Source organism: Alligator sinensis, unplaced genomic scaffold, assembly GCF_000455745.1.
Source record: "Alligator sinensis unplaced genomic scaffold, ASM45574v1 scaffold343_1, whole genome shotgun sequence".
Classification (NCBI taxonomy): domain Eukaryota; kingdom Metazoa; phylum Chordata; order Crocodylia; family Alligatoridae; genus Alligator; species Alligator sinensis.
Genome location: NW_005841947.1, coordinates 699,218 through 718,987, shown reverse-complemented (window position 1 = coordinate 718,987; position 19,770 = coordinate 699,218). Strand labels below are relative to the sequence as shown.

Here is a 19,770-nt window from a genome sequence, read left to right as displayed (position 1 = left end):
CCTAGAGTCCATTTCCCTCATATACCAAATTTGGGAGGATAAGGAACAACAAGGGAAAGCTAAGCAGAGAAGATGCTGGGGAAAGGGTAGATTCCTCCAAAGAGTTATCCATACAGGTCATAATTTTCAGAGCTGTTGGGACATCTCCTGCTCCCCATGGCTTCAAATGCAGGTTGGGCAAGCTCAGTAATTTTGAAAAAAAAAAAAAAAAAAAAAAAAAAAATCAGGACCACAGTACCTAGGATAGTAGCTGCCCACCATCTTAGGCCCCGAGAATAAAACAGCAGCCTGCAATACCTGAACCTTGGTAGATCAACATGCTCCCAAGTTAATAGTACTGAAGTCCAGGTCAATGGGCAGGATAGAGCACCTCAAGCTCCTTATGAAGGTCTTTGTGCTGGGGCAGATGGACTTGTCAATACAAACCGAACCAGCTAGTAATGTTCATCAAGCACAGAAGTTGCTGAGAGCAATCTGGGTATGTGCAGCTATCGCCAGATGCAGTAAGGCATTTTGATGTTTCCATTACCTCACAGAAACAAGTTTACTTGAGTCCATTAAGGGGCAAACAGGAAACTACTTCATTAGCACAGTGTACAATCAGATGTTTGCTGGTGAATCTTACACTCACACACACACACACACACCATACTTGCTGGCATCCTGAATCAAAGAAATAAGACACTGTCCTGTCACCCTATGGGTTCTGCCTGAGTATTAACTGGGTGAGCAGTTTGCAAAGGAGGAGTGTTCCAAGGACTTCCTTCTTAGTTCCAGGACACCCAACCAGATAAAAAGGCAGGCTCAAAGCAGAGAAACATGCTTTTGTGGTGCTGAACACAGAAAAAAAATGTCTTCCCTTCAAAAGGAATGCTTTCAAACCATGGCCTGTTAACTACTTAAATTCCTTGGGTAGGGAACAGGTATCAAGGCATTTAGATGGTATTACGAGCCAGGCATCTTGTGGCCCTTAGGCACAGATTTCCTCAGTCACAAATGCAGTGGGGACCTGCTTTATCCTCCTGAGCAGGAGACCTGCAACAATCAGAAGCAGTCATATCAATGTATGCGCAGGAAAGGCAGAGAGGGACCCCGGCAAAGCAGAACCATAAGGAATCTTGGCCCTTTCAGCACAGCACGCATTAGATGACAACGCTTCTTCCACTGCGGGAGCTTCCTCGATCCTGCAAGAGAAAACAAGACACACTCAGAACTGTGATGGGAAGCACAGAAAACTTAGAGAGCTGAGGGGTACAGCAAGATGTTTCATATCTGCACTAGTGCCAGGGCTGAATCCGAGGAAACTTAAAAGGGGGAAAACTTCTCCCTGTAGCATGGGGAAGAGTGAAGGGAACTGTGAGGCATGACCTATCTGAGAACAGCCCTGTATCTTAGTGTCCCACACAAGTGAATTGGGGGTCACTGAAAAACTGGAAGGTGTAAAAATAATTAGGGAACAAAACTGGATAAAACTGGAGGCTGGGAATGGGCTATGAGGTCTTCCATACAGATTGCCGGTTCAAACCACATTGCAGGCTGAAGAAGGAGAACGGAGTGAAAGACTGTTCAGTGCCTTATGTGACAACTTCAGTTTTAGGTGGTGCTGTATTGAAGCTAGCCCAGGAAACACACAAGAGGCATGGTCTTTGGGCCTCTCTCTCTTTATAATATCTATTCTTGAACCAAGAGTATAACTGAGAGAGATCCAACAAAAAAATATCACCAAAGAATCCTTGCCTCTTTTATATTTCCTGGACCATCATGGCCACAACATCACTCTAGCCCTACTACCACATGGAGTATATTGAAATTTGCAGTTTACAAGGGGCCTAGATGTGAAGCAGGGCAATATGTGCTTGAAAGCTTGGCTAATATCCGTCCCAACTATGCAGTTGGTCCAATAAAATAATATTGCCAAAAACCCCTCGCCTTCAGTTCTCCGTATAGGTTCTTGTGAGCTAGATATCCTTACTAGAATGGTTTGGCATCTTTAAAAAAAAAAAAAAAAGAGGCCCACTAATATAGGAACTTAGATATGACTCTGAGCACTTATGTTTGAAAATTGTGGCCATATAAAAAAATCTTAATGGTATTTATAAAGGTATGCTAAATTGTGTTTCTAACATCATGATTCTCAACCAGTTTGGACCGGAGTTGCCTCTTATCAGACTCAAGGCACCCCTCTATAACTTTGTGAATTGAATCACACCCAATTTCAAAAGCTAATTTATAGATTACAGTACTTGCCTCCTTGCAGGGCCAGGGCTGGCAGTGGGGATAGGGGATCATCTATGCAGAGACAAGCCTAAGTCTGCTCTACCTGCTTAGTTTAGCTGTTTACCCCCTCACACCTCACAGCACCCTTCAAAAAGGTCTGTCAGCATGCCCTGGCACCTTAGCTGAGAATCACTGCTCAAACAATATATATGTTGTTTTTTTTTTACATGGAAGTAATAAGCATAGGAAAGATGGAAAGAAAGCAACAGGGAAAAAAGGGGGTTGATTATGGGGGACTCTCAGCACATCTAACTTGGAGACCTCCTTCTCAAGGTAGCCCCAGGAGGAACCACCTATTTATCTGGGACAGACCACCACCACCAGTCAACGTGCAATCAATTCAGCACCTTCTTCCCAATCTCCTGAGGCAAGCTGCAGGGTACCCAGTGCTCCCTGACCTCTACCTTGACATTTTCTAGACTGCAGTGAGTACACAGCACCCATTAAAAGCAAACCTGTCAGAGAGAAACAGTGAGGACTCACCGATTGCTGCCCTGTGCTGTTTCTGGGCTTGCCACTCTTGGTCGGGATGATCTCCAGTGAGCGGTAACTGGGAGGTTTGTCTTCGGGCCAGTTTGGGGAACGGTGGTGGCGTGGCCTGCGGGTCGCTGGGGAATGCTCCCGCTCATCCATAGAGCTCCATGACTCTCTCCCTGAGGGCGGAGAGTAGCTGCGAGGCCGCCGCCGCTTCCAGTTCTCTGAATTGTTGCTCCGTCTGGTAGGGCGCTGATGGTCTCGTCTCCCCGAGGCCTGGGGCCTTGAGTCATAGTGGCGCCCTGAGTGCCCCCTGGTTTCTCCCTCCCCAGAATAGGAGTTGAAGTTGCCACCATTCCTACCCCTTTCTGGCTGTCTTGTAGGTGACGTGTCCCATCGGGAGCTCTGGCGCCTGCTATTGTAGCTGGCATCCCTCTGCCTTCGAGGATGCTGGTCTCGCCACCTGTCCCAGGACCCCTGCTCATAGCTGGAGTAGGAATCTCCATCCTGAGACTGGTGTCGCCTCCTGTTTTCCCTCTCATCTTCTGTTGCAGAGTCCCAGGATCCTGCGGTCCGGGCAGGTCGCTGCAGGCGTGACGAGCTGCTGGTCCTCTGTGAGGAAGGGGCACACTCGATGATGGGAGGCAGATGGATTACTCTACGCTCCACGATCTCCGAGTTCAGGGAGGAAAGGATGCTGGAATGCTGGCCAGCCCCAATTTTTTGGGAGGGTGGCAAGGGTTGGGAGGGGTTGAATTTTTGGATCTCAGATTCCAGATAGTCCAAGACCCTGTTGCTGGGAGGCAACTGCCCCTGTGATGGCACCATGGGGAGGCTGCTCTGCAGAGAGACATCTGTGGATACAGGACAGATGGAGCAGTAGTGTGAGATGTCTCTCTTGCTGCTAACATCCAAAAGGGTCTGAACCAGGAGATTAGAGCCTCTTTTTCCTCCTTACCCATCCCTTCATTGTGACCTTCTTGCTCCCTCACTTCTTCACCACGTCAAGGGGACCAAAGACAAACTACCAATGGGTGAGAGCATTATCTATGCTCTGGGGAACTTAAGCAGCAAGAGATCATGAATAGTATGTGTACATGTATCCTTGATGCTCTCAAACATGTCCTGACCCTCTGCCCTGGCCCTGGAAGGGAGGCAGTGAAACTGTTCTGGACCCATCCCCTATTGCTACTCTCAAGTGTGCAGGAGACAAGGAGCCAGGGAATGGTGGTGGGCCTACTCTCACAGTACCTTCATCTCCTCATTTCCAGATTTAGCGTATGCAAGAGGGAACAGGGCATGCTTGAGAGCAGTACCTACTCTGTTGGGTACTTCCTAGGATTACCAGTCTAGGAACCATTCTTCTGATTTAGGGCTGGACAACTAAGCAGCCAGGGGTCACGGGACTTCAGGCTGCACCTTCCCCCCGCCACTGCAGTATATGTGCAGGCAGCCCTACTCCCTCCTCACTCACATTGCTGCTCTGCATGTGAGCTGCCCCCTCCTCAGCTCCCTCACTGCACAGTGCTGTGGGCTCCCCTAGTGCTGTGGACTTCACCACTCCATTCACTGAGGTGGGAGCAGGAAGCAAAAACTGAAGGAGGAAAGAGACCCTGGCTGCAGCAGGAACCAGAGCAATGAGGGGGATGTTAGCTTGGTAGGGGCTCAGCGGCTGCACATTAGCCCCTTGCAAGCTGCATGCAGCTTGGAGGCTGTCAACTGGACAACTCTGTTCCAATTTGTATATTCGGAGGAAAATCCGTTTTCTGTAGGGAAGAGATAACAGTTCACTTCCTTATGGGCTACATCAAAAACCAAAAGGGAATGCCTTGGTTCACACAACAAATATTGTTAAGCTGGAGTTAAATACAAACTCTATTCTCTTACAGTAGTGATTAAAACATTTTGGAGATTAAAAGTAGGGGAGCAGACTGCAAACTAATTTAAATGAAAATTAAGAGAAAAAAAAAATGGAGAAGAATGGAAATACACAGACTCGAGGCAGCCCCAACTCCACCCTTTCCCTGTGTCAGTATGTACCCACGTTTTGATGCCTGCATGAAAGGTGTCAGACTACCCACATTGTACATCACGGTGGCTCAGTCTCAGACTCATTTTAGTAATAAGCTGATAGAGCACACCATGTCTAGAAATCTAAGTGTAGCCACAAAACTGGGAGCTGTAGGAGTTAACTGACTGGCTATCCAAAGCTAACATGCACAGGAGTAAGGTAGGCAAAGTCAGTCATAAAATATCACTGATTACATATTTCCAACAGTGAATGCAGAATCTATTAATCATACTTCTTGAAACTACAACAAAAGATGCTTTTTAGTACAGACATATAGTTAGTGGAACTGCTTTGTAAAACTTGTTTCAAGCTGACTGTGAACAAAAGTAGCATTAAAGTTATTTGGGAGAAAGTTATGCTGCTCTCCCCTATTTTCTGAATGTTTATGTATTTTGTTTTATTTCCCGTAATAAATACTTTCCTGCTTTGCTATGGTTAAAAACAACAAAACACATTTTTCTTATTTTTCCCTGCAAGTGTGTGTCAAAAACTGAAATCTTAATTCACTTTGGGGAGGAGGCCACCTAGAAAGAGATTGTAATCAGAGACATTAAGTTTCAACTCCTCCTTTGTTTCCCAGTTACACATAATATTGGACGTCTTCTCTCCAGTGTCATTGGAGAGAAAGCTATTTGTTCTCAGTCATTTATGCAGACTAGCACCACACAAACAAGTTGCGCTCCACTTAACTGTGTCAGCGTCTGCTATAAGGGATGGACCATGACAAACACAGCAGGACAGAGACTGTATTCTTTCCTCCCTTGGGAATGAGATGGCTGAGGGAGTGCTTACAGTCACTTCAGCATAGTTCAGAGCTGGCTGCAAGCCAGCTACCCATAGGAATTTATCTGTGACAGCATGGAGCTTGGCACAGATCACCTCAATGTTGTCACCTAGCTTCTCAAGCTGGTTTTTGCAGCCTGTGCCAACTTCTGGGCTGGTGTGGCCACACTGCTAAGAGTACTCAAGTTCGCCAGTTTAAAGTTAATGCTGGTAAGTGTACACTACACTGCAGTTAGAGCAACAATTCAGTGAAGATGCATCTGAATCATGGCAGTAATGTCTTTTTACCACACCAAGGCCTACAGGCTACAATCAAGCCATTAGACCCCAAGGAGTGGCCTAGTTCAGTTTACCAGCCTTCTCTCTCTGCAGAGACACCCAAGGCCTCACCTCGTTGCAGCAGTGGGTTTAGCTGGTAGGTAGAGAGTTTGGAGTTCTTGTCACCTCCCATGTAGAATGGAGATTGTGACATCCATGGCACAAGGGAACGAGTCTGCTTCAGGAACCGGTGTCGTGCCAAAACTAGGAGGGAAGAGACACGTTTAAAGAACCTATCCCCAGTACCCATCCCTGCAGCCCACACCAGCCAGCTTTCCTTCATAGGTGGCTGCATGTGGATGTCAGCTATAGACAGTTAAGAAAGCAACAGCATAAACAGCCCTCTTCATCATGGGGCAAACCTGAAACAAAGAGGAAAAGTTTCCACCATGGAGTGAGATGCCACAGAGCTGAGGTTGTGATCCAGCCAAAGGCATCTGGGAAAGTTTCAGTGTCATTGATAGTTACAGACTGTACCTTTAAAACATGAGGGGTATTTTTACACATGCGGCAGGGAGGGTGCTTTAATTAGAGTGGCTCTGAGCTTTACTTAAAGGGCTCCACTGCCATTTTGAACCATAGGGACAATGATACACGAGATGCAGAGGCTGCTGGAGCACACGAATCAGCATGTTCCAGCAGACTCGATTAATTGAGTCTGCTCCGATGTGCTATAATTACAATGTGTCGGAGCAGCCTCCCCTCATGTCTACAGGCACAGTCTACTTCCTTTTTTGCTAGGGGCTGGATGGTGAAGAGGTTAATGCTGTTCCCTTTCTTTATAGTGCCAGGTACCCTTCTTTCTTCTTAACCCAGTTCTACTTCCCTAAGCCTCATCTTATTGATGCCAATTTCCATTTCCCTTTTTCTGTCCAGACTTGCAGTAAAAGGGGTCACAATGAGCTCCTTGCCCCCTTCCATGCAGACTTTCCAAATCCAGCCATTCCATCATCCACAGTATATCTGAAAAGCCACCCTTTCTTCTCTCCCTCAAAGCTAATGGCACTCAGCTCCACCCTGCCCTACTTTTGTCTGCATTATTTCAACCTCCCTCATTCTGGCCTCCCTGACACACTTGCTGCTCCCTTTATAGTACACATGCTAGAATTATCTTCCCTGCTCATCAGTTTGTCTTTCTCCAACCGCCTCCCAGCTCTGAGTTCAGAGATTTTGGGGAAAAAAAAAATAATTCCCCTGTTCCACCACATAGAATGTAATCCCGTGGGTACGTGAGGAAGATTCACTTTTCATCTTTTAAAAGGTTGTAGAGACACTAGTCCTAATTCTAGAGTGAGAAATGCTGGTGTGAGAGAGTTGGAAAATAGGTGCATGTGGCAGAACTTGGCCTTGTTTGGCATTTGACAGACATGGAGAACAAGCATCATTTACTTCAGCAATGGAGTAGGAGAGGTTTGTAGGAGAAAAAGGCAGCAGAAAAGAAGGCATGTCATGCACACATGCCTTCACCCTGAGGGTGAAGTTACATGTTAAACTTACACCATGCTAAGGGTACTTGAAATGCAACTATCTGCACATTAAAGCTCATTAACTCATGCAAAATGCCTTCTGAGCATCTCAAAGTTAAGCCACCTCAGGCAAGGATTAATTCTGGGCTCTGCTAGTTAGCTCACATTAGGGTAACTTCAGTCTGCTCCATGGAGAAAAAAAGAGCCATTTGCAATCTTACAGCATCCCAGGATGCACTACCCCCACCCCCCACCACTACCCAGAGCAGGGGTAGAGCCCAGGCATCCTGGCTCCTAGCCATGGACCTGCTCACCAGCCCACCAGTGGCATGTCAGAGCTGTGCAACCAAGAAGCCATATTAATGTGCCATCACTCACAGCATGTTCTAGGGTTAAACTTTGACACCACTTAACATTCCACAGATTTAGTATGGTCTAAGTGTAACATGTAACTTCACCCTCATCTTTTATGCCAAAGGTCTTGTGTGAGAGCTATGGGAAAGGCAGCTGTTTGCAGCAGGGATAAGTCTAGTCCATTATACTTTGGTTTTATATCCAAAATAAACCCTCCAAACCATGCAAAACTCATTCGATTTTATGACCAAAATCAACACTAAGCCTAATAAGGACCTGGGCTTTGAAATAACAGTTACCTACACATCAGTGGCACTTTGGCCTATTTCAGAAGATGTAGAGCACCCTCTTGTGGCCTGTATTTGCCAAGAAACTATAAATTTCACCCTTGCCGTACATTTCTTTTAGTGGGAGATTTTCATCTGAAGAGACCATATACTTTTGTTATACTGTAGACACATCAAAACTGTCCTGTATTTTATGGGATACTGGGACTTTTTGAGATGCCTCCAGAATCCCAGTCTTTCTTTGCTGAAATATACTAGACTCCTCACACAGAACACTCAGCAATTAATAACAGAAAGGAAAAAAAGAATGGAGCATGAGATGGCATGGATTGTGTGGAACAGCAGGCCAAAACCGCCTCTCCTCCCACTGAGTACGTTGGAGTCTATGTCCCCCAGATCCCAACATACAGAGAAAGAGAATGATCTGTGCTCTTCACCATGGAACCAGACAGGGGCAGAACAGCCCATGGTCTACTGACCACATGAGTTAGGAAGGGCAGGACAGGAACAAACAGAGGCCCTCCAGACTATCTGAAGATCCCAGCTTAGAGAAGTGAGACCCTACCCACATCCCCCCTCAGGCAGGGGCACTACAAGAATCAGAGAAAGGAAGAGGGGTCTTTATTCTTCAGGCCCCCGCCCCCCACCATCTCCCAGGGCCTGAAAGAAGATGAGCAGCAATATTCTCCTCGGGGACACCAACATCCCTACCAGATTTCAACCTCTGCCCTCAACTGTTTCACTTTAGAGCCCTTAAAACAGTCGTCATAATATTTTAACCCACTGAAGAAGGACTGCACTATGCACACCCCACACCAGAAATAGCTGAACAAACTATTTTGGGGGCTAGCTCCTCTGCTTCCCTTAGCCTCTGGAAATTTGCCAATCCCAACCCACCTTTAGCCATGTGTCTCTGAAAGGATATCCTAAAAAATGGCAGCTCCTTACTCACCAATCTGCTCCCAGTGGTAATCGGCGTCACTTCAGCTGGCAAGCCTGACTAATACAAGCCTTTGATGCACCTTATTTTTATTAACCCAGCAGAATGTGCATGGGTAAGTGAGGATATGGTAACAAAAGCTCCTGTTCCTGAGGGCCAAGCTGCCACAGTTTAGCTTCCAGTTATTATGAAGAAAGAACAAGCACATAGGCAGCCCCCATGAAGCAGCTAACATTTAGCAAACCCCTTGCTCCTCTTATTCAATGGCAAGTTGCTGTGTGGGGAGAAAGGAAGGAGCTGGTGGCAAGGACAGAGACAGGGTTGCAAGGTGTGGAGGACTCCTTTGGAAGTGGAGGGGCAAGGTGGAGGGCATGGGAGCCATTTTTTTAGACCCCCTTCTCTCACTGGAAGGTTGATGATGTGAGTATAACACAGCGTCACAGACTAGCTTGCTTCCAAACACATGGTTGAAGCAGGGCTAAACATGTTATGCAAGACACATTTTATGTTGCCAAAAGCAACAGCACAGGGGATATATATATGCACCCATACATTTGTCTGCTCCTCACCTTCTTCATTGCAGCAGCACTGAGTTGGGCAGCAGGGACACTGGATATGGCAGCAGCAGTATTGGGGACAACACTGGCAACAGCACACCCCAATCAGCAAGAGCAAGAGGAGACCACCAAGAACGATGAAGATCACGGTTAGCCAATCTGACATGGGGGAGAAGGGAAGACAGTGTTTGAGAGAGAGAGAGAGAGAGAGAGAATTTTTAGAGATGGTTGTGATGGGAGATGGTAAACAGCAGGAGTGACAGGAGAACAGACCACTGGCACTTACGTAAAACAATTAGCTTAACCTCTTTGTCAGGGTCACCAGATGTGTCTCCTGGAGCCTCAACAATACAGTAGTACATTCCATGGTCCCACCACATTACTTCATTAATCACAAGATCTGCTCCTAGAGGAGAGAGAGAGAAAAAATGCTAGGAGCAATGGGCACTTTGGGGCTGACACTGCTCTCAGACCCTAGTGTAACAAACACTTGTGCTGCAGATGACACAGAAGAGTGCTTGGTGTTTGCAGCTTTGATAGGGGGCAGTGCCCTTCATCTTCAAATAACACAGGACACTGAACTTTAACTTGAGCAATGGCTCCTCTAGTAGGTAAAGAAGTATGTCCCATATCTTCTGTGTCAATAAGGCAACATGACTAATAAGTAGTGCACTATACCCGGTCTCTGCTGCAAACACCACAAAACCTCTGTTGTACACACTTGTCTTGCTTCTTAGGTTTTCAGCTCATCATTTCTCTTCCCTCAAAAAAAATCTTCTTCTGGTTTGACCCTGATGGTCAGGGTGCTCAGTCAATCACATCACAGCAAGTTACTGAATGAGAAGAAAAATATCCCTGATATCACACTTCCTGTCCACTTCAGATCTAGCCACTGATGCACCAAGGCTGGTGTCCCAACATCTCTCAATTATGCCTAATCAGGACAGGGGGACATTGGGTGCCTATACATGAGCAGCAAAGCTGCTCTGATGCACTGGAATTCCAGTGTGTTGGAGCAGACCTGATTAATTGAGTCTACTGGAGTGTGGCATTTGCCATGCTCCAGCTGCCTCCAGCATCTTGTGTATTAGCATCTTTGTGTTTTAAAATGGCAGTGGGGGCACCTGAACTAAAGCTTGCTTGACAAGCTCAAACAACCTTTAGTTCAGGCACCCCTGCCACATTTTTAAGCATGGGGATACACAAGATGTGGCGGCGCTTTAATTACAGCGGTTCTTGGAGCCGCTCTAATTAAAGCACTGACCCCTTCATCCCCGGAGCAGATATAAAATGCTCATTAAGCCCAGTAAGTGAATTGCAGTAGTGGCTACCAACTACTGCTTCAAAAGAAAATGAAACCCACTTAAAAATGGCCAATTACTCAAAACTCTAGAATGAGAAAAATTATAGAAAACTGTAGGAATCATAGAGAAGTAGGGCTGGAAAGGATGTCTATAGGTCATCTAGTCCAACCCCCTACCTGAGGCAGGTTCATCCATATCCAAATCATTCTATACAGATCTCTTAGTAAAACTATTGTCAACCCTGACACAGCACAAGATGTAATGCTTTAACCTGCCATACACAAAGCAAGGGGACCATGACAGCCAAAATCCTGCTTCTGTAAAAGGCTGTTAATACATGCTCAAGAGATCCCAGGAAGAGGATCACACTCCTTTTTACAAAGGAAAGAAAAAAACCCCTACAATCTGTACCAATCATACCTTGGGGTAAAATTCCTTCCTGACCCCAAATATAGCAATTGGTCTGACCTTGAGCAGAGGGGCAAGACCCTCTAGCCAGTAACCTCCCGCTTTAAGTCCCAGTAAAAGCATTGGCTCACCCCATTCCAAATCTTCAGCCTTGGCTGCAGCCAATATCCATGCAATGCCATAAACACTAAGCTGTAGTACTCAGTTTACCATGCCAGATGTCTGAGTGCCATTATCTGAGCTCTTGCTTGGGGAGTTGTAAACATCCTTAGCAGGAATCTGGCTACAGCTCTGGCTCATAGACTTGTGTAAGTCACAGACACAGCTGGCCACACTCATACTTCACTAAGTGATTTCAGGCAGGCAGGCAAGATGTTAGACAGTTACTGCATTTGCATACCTCCTTTATAGGCCCCTAATCAGCTGGTGACTTACGGTTCTGAATGGTGATCTTGCGCTGTCTGTAATCTGTGCCAAGCACAGGCTCGTTCTGTCCGCGTTTCTGAATGATGTTGCGGCCCTCCCGCTGACTATCATTGCAGTCATCTGATGGGTCCTGGCCAAGAGCTAAACCAGCCTGGTAGGCTACAAATAAACCATTTTACACCGCTGAAATAGCAGCAATGATCTCAGTCCACCTTTAAGTGAAAAGCTCATCTTGATTTGCCACAAAGGGTGCAGTTAATCTCACATCCCTGTGTAATGAGCAAATATGCACTCAGACCCACCATGTTTGGTCATATAAAATGGAATAAGGAAGCAAATCTTTTACAGAATCAAATAAAATGAGTGGAGATGAAAAGTTAAATTCTCTCTGCCTAGCTCAGAGTGCAGGTACTGCAAAGAAGAAAAAAATCTTGCAACCACTGTGCTTAAGACAATGGGAAATCAGGAAGGAGGGGGAGGGAGGGGGAAAAAAAAAAAAAAAATCAGTCCTCCGTGTGTAGAAGGAATCAAAGACATACAGCCCATTGGAACAACTGAAGCAACCTCAACTTTTTAAAAAAAAACCCCACAACTTGGGTGGGTATAAACAAAACCACACAGATTTTGCCTTCTTTTTTCCCAGCCTTTCTATGACACCTGGCTTGCGAGCAGGGAAAGGACTGTGTCTTTCCAATGATATGCAATGGAGGGGAACCTAATTAATAGACCTGGGGGGAAACGTGGTAGTTTGTTTTCATACAAATAAAATGCAACTAAGCTAGCAACATAATATAGTCTGGCACTTGCAGGTGACCTGGTGAATTAATCATTTGGTTCATGAAGGGGAATTAATCATACGTATTTGCTACCCCATCCCTCTTTAACAGGGCTAGGCTCTTGGGGCTTTATCACAGACAAAAGATGAGGAAAATGGTTATTAAAAAGCTTCTTTGTTTTGACCTTTGGTACTCTCAGTGTAGCCGAGCAAGAGAGAGCATCACTGATAGTAATGTGATTGTTCATGAGTCTTTCTATTTTTATTCCCTTAAAAATGATAGTGCCCGGTCTCTTGCCTTCCAGCTGGGACCATGGGTGCCTATATTTTTCACCCCACCAAAATGGTTCTCAGATGTAGCCTTTTTGCTATCAACCATCACTGCCTGCGGGACTTTTGTTTCCAGCTACAGAGGCAGAGCTCCGAGCCTCTGGGTTCCATGCCTGCCAGTGAAGGTAGCAGTGCCACTGCCGTTGCATACAATGACAAGGGGGAAGATATACAGCTAGCAGTGAGATTTCTGTGGAGTAAAACTGCTCCCTCACTGAGGATCCCTACTACAAGCTGAGTGAGTCCAGGAGGCAGTTTACAGTAGACAACTGAACTCTCCCATACATCTCCCTTAATTGCATGGGGAATCCCTAGGAGGAGGAATATGGAACTCACAAGCAGAGTAGTAATCAAAGATGGGATCCTTGCAGAAGGATTTGAAGCGCCAAGTCACTATGACATCCTGTAGCTGCGCTGAGGTGCTGTAGTCACACTGGAGGATCACAGATGCAAAGAGCGTGGTGTAACGCTCCTTATCCTGTACTGTGACCAGCAGGGAAAGGCAGCCTGTGGATAAGGACACCAGTCAATGGGAATGGATATCACATAAAGACAGCCATTTGGGAGCAGACCAACAACAGCACCAACATTGTGCCCTTCTATTAAAACTTACCCCCATAGGATATCATAGCATTTCATTCACAGTACTTTAAGGGAAACCTCAGGTGCATTTGCCAGGGATCACACAGGAAGTCAATAGCAAAACCAGGACTAGGACTGGGGAGACCTACTCCTCATTTCTTATATATGGCACACATTAATCCATCTAATCTGGTTCCCATTTGAAGCGACCATTATTGGCCCTAGTCTGAGAAAAAAGAAAGCAATGTATGAACGATGCACCCCATAATGTCTTTCTTTGTGTAGTACTAGGACATGGGGAGAAATGTCCACCTGAGCCATGTTTGTGACTCTTTTATGCTCTGAAGCACGTGTTCCTACACACACTATCCTACTAGCCTCTGCTTCCCCACTTTTATATATAAACAGTGATTCTCAACCTGGGCACCTGAGAAACTCAAGTGTGTTGCAGGGTGCTGTGCAATATTAGCACTGTTAGGTGTGCATACATTCTGACCTGCTGTGGTCTTTCTGAGTTCTTTGCAACAGAAGAATTGATCTATGATTTTGCCATAGTCAAAAAATTAGCAAAAGCCAAGAGCTGAGGGGTGCCTTGAGTCTAAAAAAGTTTGAGAACCACTGATACAAAAGCACCCAATCATTTTTGTATTGTTGGACTATTTGCCACAATATTATCTGGCAGCAACAAGGACATAAAACAATACTGCTTCTTTCCATAGTTCACTTTAACAGACCAGTTGAAGGCAATCTATTTATCATCAATTGTTCTTTATTCATTAGGTAGCTTTTTGTTGGGGTTTTTTGGTTTTGTTTGCCATCTTCTCATCTCATCCAGGTACCAGTCCCTTTGTGTCATTTTACATCCCAAATAATTGCATTTCCTGAGCAAATTTTTAAAATGTTTCAAATAAGCTATACATAAGCTCAGACATATTCCATTGTTTTCCCTATCAAATGTAAACAAGATAACACACAAAGAGATATGCTTGTTATAAATAATAGCAAAGCTATCGCCAGCGCCCTTAGATAAGGCAATACAAACACTGCGGAAGAAATGTAGGATACAGTACCTCATGTAAGGAAGGGCATGGCAAGGAAAGGATGGAAAAGCTTAAGGCAGAGATTGTCAAAGGCACAAAAGATACCCCAACCATCCTACAACTGAACCTCTGGAAAACATTACATTAATCACAACATTAACACATTAGTTGTGTGATATATTGTAACATGCCACACAAGCAAGCATCTATCATGCGATGAAGTGACAAACCAGCCATAAAAGATCTTGCTTGTTAAATGTGGAACATCTTTGTGGCTGGCTTGTATCATCCTTTAATTTGAATGTATGGCATGCATTTTAAATTCATAGTGAGACAAGCCCCTTGCTTTCACTGTCTCAATGTTTCCCTCCATCACTTGCTATCAGCATTAGAGTAAAGGGAGAGTGACTTCACAGTGACATCTGGATCATGTCTACTATCACCTTTCTTACAGCATCCTCTTAATGGAAGAGTATAAAGTCTTGCAGAAATGTTGCCAAAACCTTTGTGGAGACAAAGTCCACAGTTTACCACAATTTAGCTAGACGAGGCCAACAAAATGGGACTGAGAGAAGGTAAAGTGTCAGCCTCACTTAGCTATATCACAGCTAAGGCTGTCTCTCACCTCATCCCACCTAGGATTTCACAGCAAGATGACCATCTCACCATGAAAAAAACCACACACATACTTTTTTGCAGTGAAAACAACCATTAGTGACAAAGTATTTAGTTGATTATATAATCAGAGGATCAGACTCTAGCCTCTCCAGTGTTTGATCTACTGATTCTCAATCACGGTTTTGTAAGATCCTTTTAAGGGTGCCTTAGGGTGCCATATAATATTAGCACTGTTAGGTGTGCAAATATCTACACATGATTTACAAGATAATCCCAGAGATTTCAAACAGGAAGCCATAATGTCAAAAACATTCTGACCTCTTTCCAAGTTCTCTGCAACAGAGTGATGATTCCAGTATTTTTCTGTAGTCAAAAAACAATTAAAAAAAAAGATCTGGCTTTAACCAAGAGTTACCTTAAGCCTAAAAAGGTTGAAAACCACTGATCTGGTCAAAACAACAGAATATCCATTTGCCACAACATTCCTGCAACCATCTCTCTCAAGAAAGAATCAGATAGCTAGAATCCATATAATCCATTTAATCTGTATAGTTTTGAGCACCACAAATGTTTTTCAATATCACTGCCTCTGCTTTATAGATGGGGAAAGAGATGAAAAGGTAAGCCTAGTTAAAAAAAAAAAAAATATATATATATATATATATATATATATATGAAGAACCTACAGTACCTCCTCAAGGAGTCAGGATATGGAGGCACTCAACAGCTCAGAACTATCAGGCTAAATGAGTCACTGAAGGCCGTTTAAGTCAGTTTCAGAGATAGAAAAGCCGCAAGCCTAGTGCCCTACAGAGTATTCTGCCTCTCCTCTCTGCTTGAAAGAGAAGAGCCAGATACTACCCATCTACTGATACCTCACATGTGAAAGTGAAAATTCACTGCTCTTCCTCATTGATGAAGCCAAATTTTAGCCAGAACACAACATGGTAATGCAGCTCTTAGGATAGCAGCAATGTGCACACAAAACCCTGCTATTTTGTTTTCTGTACCAGCTCCCTAGAAAAGCTCTCAAACCTCATATTTGAGGCCAAATCATCCAGGAACTGTCCAGCCACCAGCAATCTTCCTAAGATCCTAGGATCCTTGCAGGCTGCTGGATGCCAGAAGGGAACAGGGGAGGGTTGGGAGCAACAATTTCTCAGGAGAGGGCCCATCCCCAGGAAGGCCTCATCTCCCAAGAGCAGCTGGAGCTCGGGCCCTCACTGCAAAGCACAGTTCAGTGGGGAGCCAAAATAGAGGAGGCCAGTACCACCACCTCTCCTTCCCCTTCCCCTGTGAAGGGCTTGGCCCCTCTACACAGCAGAGGTGACCTCGCAGAGTTGGACACGCTGCATCGCTCCTTCCCACAACTACCTGCCCATTTTGGAGAATCCAGCTCAGCCTGGCAAAAACCCAGCACCCACTTCTGTAGCAAGTGGTAGGTGCTGCCCCTGAGGCAAAGGGAAAGCTCCCAAAGAGGCACCCCTTCGCTTTAGCAGTTTTGGGGCTAAGGGACTGAGGAGGTGGTGCCCAAGGGCAAAGGGGTAGGAGGGCTGCAAATAGCAGGGGAAGGTTGCAGGGGGCAGAGCCCAGGCTGGCACAGCACCCACCCCCTGCCCACACTCACCTGCAGGCAGCCAGGTGAGGAGCAGCACCTGCTGCAGCCACCAGCTCCAGGCCATGGCACCTGCTTCTTCTGCCTGGATCCCTCACCCAGAGGTCACCCTGAGGCTTCCGGCGGGCCACCTGGCTCTGGCTGAACCTGTACCTGGCGCAGCTAGGAATCCATGCTCCCTGCCTCCTCCAGCTTTGCTCACTTCTTCTGCCTCTATTCCCCACCCCCAACTTCCCGCTATGCCTGGCAGGGAACAGTCCTTCCTCCCCCACACTTTTCCACTCCTCCCTCTCCACCTGCAGTGGCTGTTACTTTCCCTGCCCCTCCTAGCTACTATGCACCAAGGATCCTGAAAGTGTTGCACCCTCCTCTCTAAGGCTACAAACCCCTCCTCCTCTTGTCCCTCTTTCACTGTCACCTGCAGCTGCTTCCTCTCTCCCCAGTCACTCCTCCAGGTGAGACTCCGCCTTCCCTTCTTCAACTCAAAGATCCTCCCCAGACAGACCTCCCGGAGCCCTGGTCAGGGCTGCCCATCCCAGCTCATTATTGCCTGAGTGAGTTAAACTGGCATAAGGGCTGCTGGAAACAGAGACCTGGCTCTTAGCCATACTCCTGTGGATCACACCCTCCTTCTGCACACACACAGATCCAGCTCAGTTAATGTTAGCATAACCCCAGCTCTCAGTGCTTAGGAAGAGCCCTGCCTCCTGGTAGTACTTGGGATTTTTTTTTTTTTAAGCGTGTTGACATCAGAGGCTCCTCCCAATTCTGCCTTCCTTCCTTATGGGAAAACCACCATGTCTCTGGTTTCATGTAGGAGCAGACATGCGTGCTGAAGGAATCTATAGTTCTGTTTTACCATTCCAACAAAAATGCTTTCTCCCCCTGTTCACAAGGTGGGTGTGTGTAATAGGTTTAGGTGCCTTTTTCCCTTTGGCCTCTTTGATAACTGAGCAGTCATGCCCCCTTTAACATCAGAATGTCTGAATGTATCATGACTACTGAGAGACAGACAAGGTTCTTTGGGTAGATGTGATAACTTTTATTAGACCAACTAAATAGAATATTGAATAGAATATCATGAATATTGATGACGGTAGTCTTGCATTACTATGTCGAGAACTAAAACTACCCCTGCTTTACAGGACCGAGGCAGAGTTTTTGTGCGTGGGACCACATGTAAAACACAGGTTTCACATGTCAGACCTCACTGCAGTCTCAGATGTAGGGCAGCAAAGTAGTTCTAACTCTTGCTAAATCCAAACCTGTTGCTGCTGCTCCCCCTACGAAGCTCAACAAGTGGAAACTGGCTCCAAACAACTAGAACTAACTACAGTCTGGCCCTGAACTGGGACTGGCACTCAGGTGACCCCCTTCCCCCTTAAAATGCCCTAAACACAGGGCTAGAGAGTCAAGTTACCTCTCCCTCTGTCTCATTTGCCTTTGTAGCTGCCTCTTCCTGTACTAACAGAACAACAGTGCTCATAGTTCTTGCTGTTCCCTCCCCTTGAAATGTAAAACCCCCTGCCCTTACATTCTTTCCTTCCAGAGTCAAGTCACCTCCCTCTATACCCCACCCCGCAGCAGAGAAGGTGAACAGGAAGAATTCCCTTTATCTACTTCTCACTTAATCTCCCAGAAACTTCAGCATTTTTCCTGCATTTACTTCCTAGCTAAACACCCTCTGCATGCTCACAGGCACAATACACTGGTATGCAAACAATAAAGCCATTCCCCCCCACCCTGCGAGCCAAATTAATTGACTTCAGGTTCTAATACCTGGTAGTTCCCTTGCAATGGAAGCAGCTTGCTAGAGCAAGACCTCAAGTGAGACTTAATGAAAGAATTGTTTATGCATACTTGGGTTGTAATTTTCAAATGCTTATAACCTTGGTAAATATAAACCTAACAAAGCCTTTCTAGTACAGACCAAATTTTCAGCTTCAAACGTCCTCCATTTGGGGTGCAGTCCTGTTTTAAAAGAATAGGGTTAGGATTAATTTATATAGAGAAAAGTATGTATCTTTTTTTCAGGGACTTCTGAGGTAACAGCCACTGAAGAGATTTTGCTCAAACTTCCCACAAAAATTCACCCATTGAAAATAGGCCTGAAAAAATTCAGTCCAAAAAGGGTGGGAAACAATGGGGTGAGAGGTTGGTTAATTAATTGGACCAAAGGCAGTTGGGTGCCCAAAAAGCTTGTCAATTTTTTCTCCAATAAAAGATATCACAACAAACAGGCCCCTATCCCCAAACCCTTGCTTGTTGCATATTATCTGAACCCCATGCCTACCCTGCTGAAAGGTGAAAGTTCTGGAGAGTTATTATAACCCTGTGGAAATAGCAGGAAACAATAGATTGTTTAATAACCTTATGGTAGTGTTAAAGTGATGATGTTGTCACTGTGGTCTAGGAATCATGGGAAAGGAAACAGTTCTAACTATGCAGTTGGTCCAATAAAAGATATCAACCTAAGAAATCTTTGCCTCTTCAATATTCTTAACTTTGAGCATTATCATGATCTCTGGACTTGGCATGGGTCTTGTCACTGCTAGCTTTGCATAGGGCTGGTTAAAACACTGCTCGCAAGCCTGTGCTTTCAGGAGCTGCGTGACATGAGACCCGCAAGAACAAAATGAGATGTTGCTTGTGACCCCATGTTGCCAGGTTGTGTGGTACTAAATGCTTTGTGGTACTCAGGGATAGTTTAAGGACATCCAAGGAACTGTAGTAGTATTCAGGCAGGGCCAATGTGGTCCCCATTTTCAAGAAGGGGAGGAAGGAGGACACAGGCAACTATAGGCCAGTCAGTCTCACTTCCATCCTAGGCAAAGTCTTTGAAAAAATTATCAAGGCTCACATTTGCGAGAGCCCGGCAGGACAAATTATGCTGAGGGGAAAACCAGCACGGGTTCGTAGCAGGTAGATCGTGCCTGACTAATCTAGTCTCTTTTTATGACCAGGTTACAAAATGCCTGGATGCAGGAGTAGGGGTGGATGTCGTATACTTAGACTTCAGGAAGGCCTTCGATACGGTATCCCACCCCATACTGGTGAACAAGTTAAGAGGCTGTGATTTGGATGACTACACGGTCCGGTGGGTGGCGAATTGGCTAGAGGGTTGCACCCAGAGAGTCGTAGTGGA

The 19,770-nt window shown here is 45.6% G+C and overlaps 1 protein-coding gene across 2 annotated transcripts; it reads right to left on the bottom strand.

Moving 5' to 3' along the window:
• Nucleotides 1–230: 230 nt before the first annotated feature.
• Nucleotides 231–17,051, bottom strand: ILDR1 (immunoglobulin like domain containing receptor 1). 2 transcript variants are annotated; one of them, XM_006020151.2, is made up of 8 exons: nt 16,638–17,051; nt 13,107–13,277; nt 11,675–11,824; nt 9,814–9,933; nt 9,540–9,686; nt 5,996–6,127; nt 2,761–3,605; nt 231–1,184 (listed from the first exon to the last, which is right to left on the bottom strand). In XM_006020151.2, the coding sequence occupies exons 1-8, from the start codon at nt 16,690–16,692 to the stop codon at nt 1,143–1,145; spliced, it is 1,662 nt and encodes a 553-aa protein (XP_006020213.2). In that variant the 5' UTR covers nt 16,693–17,051; the 3' UTR covers nt 231–1,142. The 2 variants fall into 2 exon arrangements, with proteins under 2 accessions (XP_006020213.2, XP_025055443.1); XM_025199658.1 differs by lacking the exon at nt 13,107–13,277.
• Nucleotides 17,052–19,770: the final 2,719 nt, after the last annotated feature.

What these genes read in the sequence shown, in the direction of transcription:
- ILDR1 (XM_006020151.2), bottom strand. Translation starts at nt 16,692, where the DNA reads ATGGCCTGGAGCTGGTGGCTGCAGCAGGTGCTGCTCCTCACCTGGCTG. An exon ending in CCTCACCTGGCTGCCTGCAG is followed by an intron (nt 13,278 to 16,637) that starts GTGAGTGTGGGC and finishes CCTTATCCACAG; the next exon opens with GCTGCCTTTCCCTGCTGGTC. An exon ending in GTGCTGCTGCAATGAAGAAG is followed by an intron (nt 6,128 to 9,539) that starts GTGAGGAGCAGA and finishes CTTCCCTCCTAG; the next exon opens with TTTTGGCACGACACCGGTTC.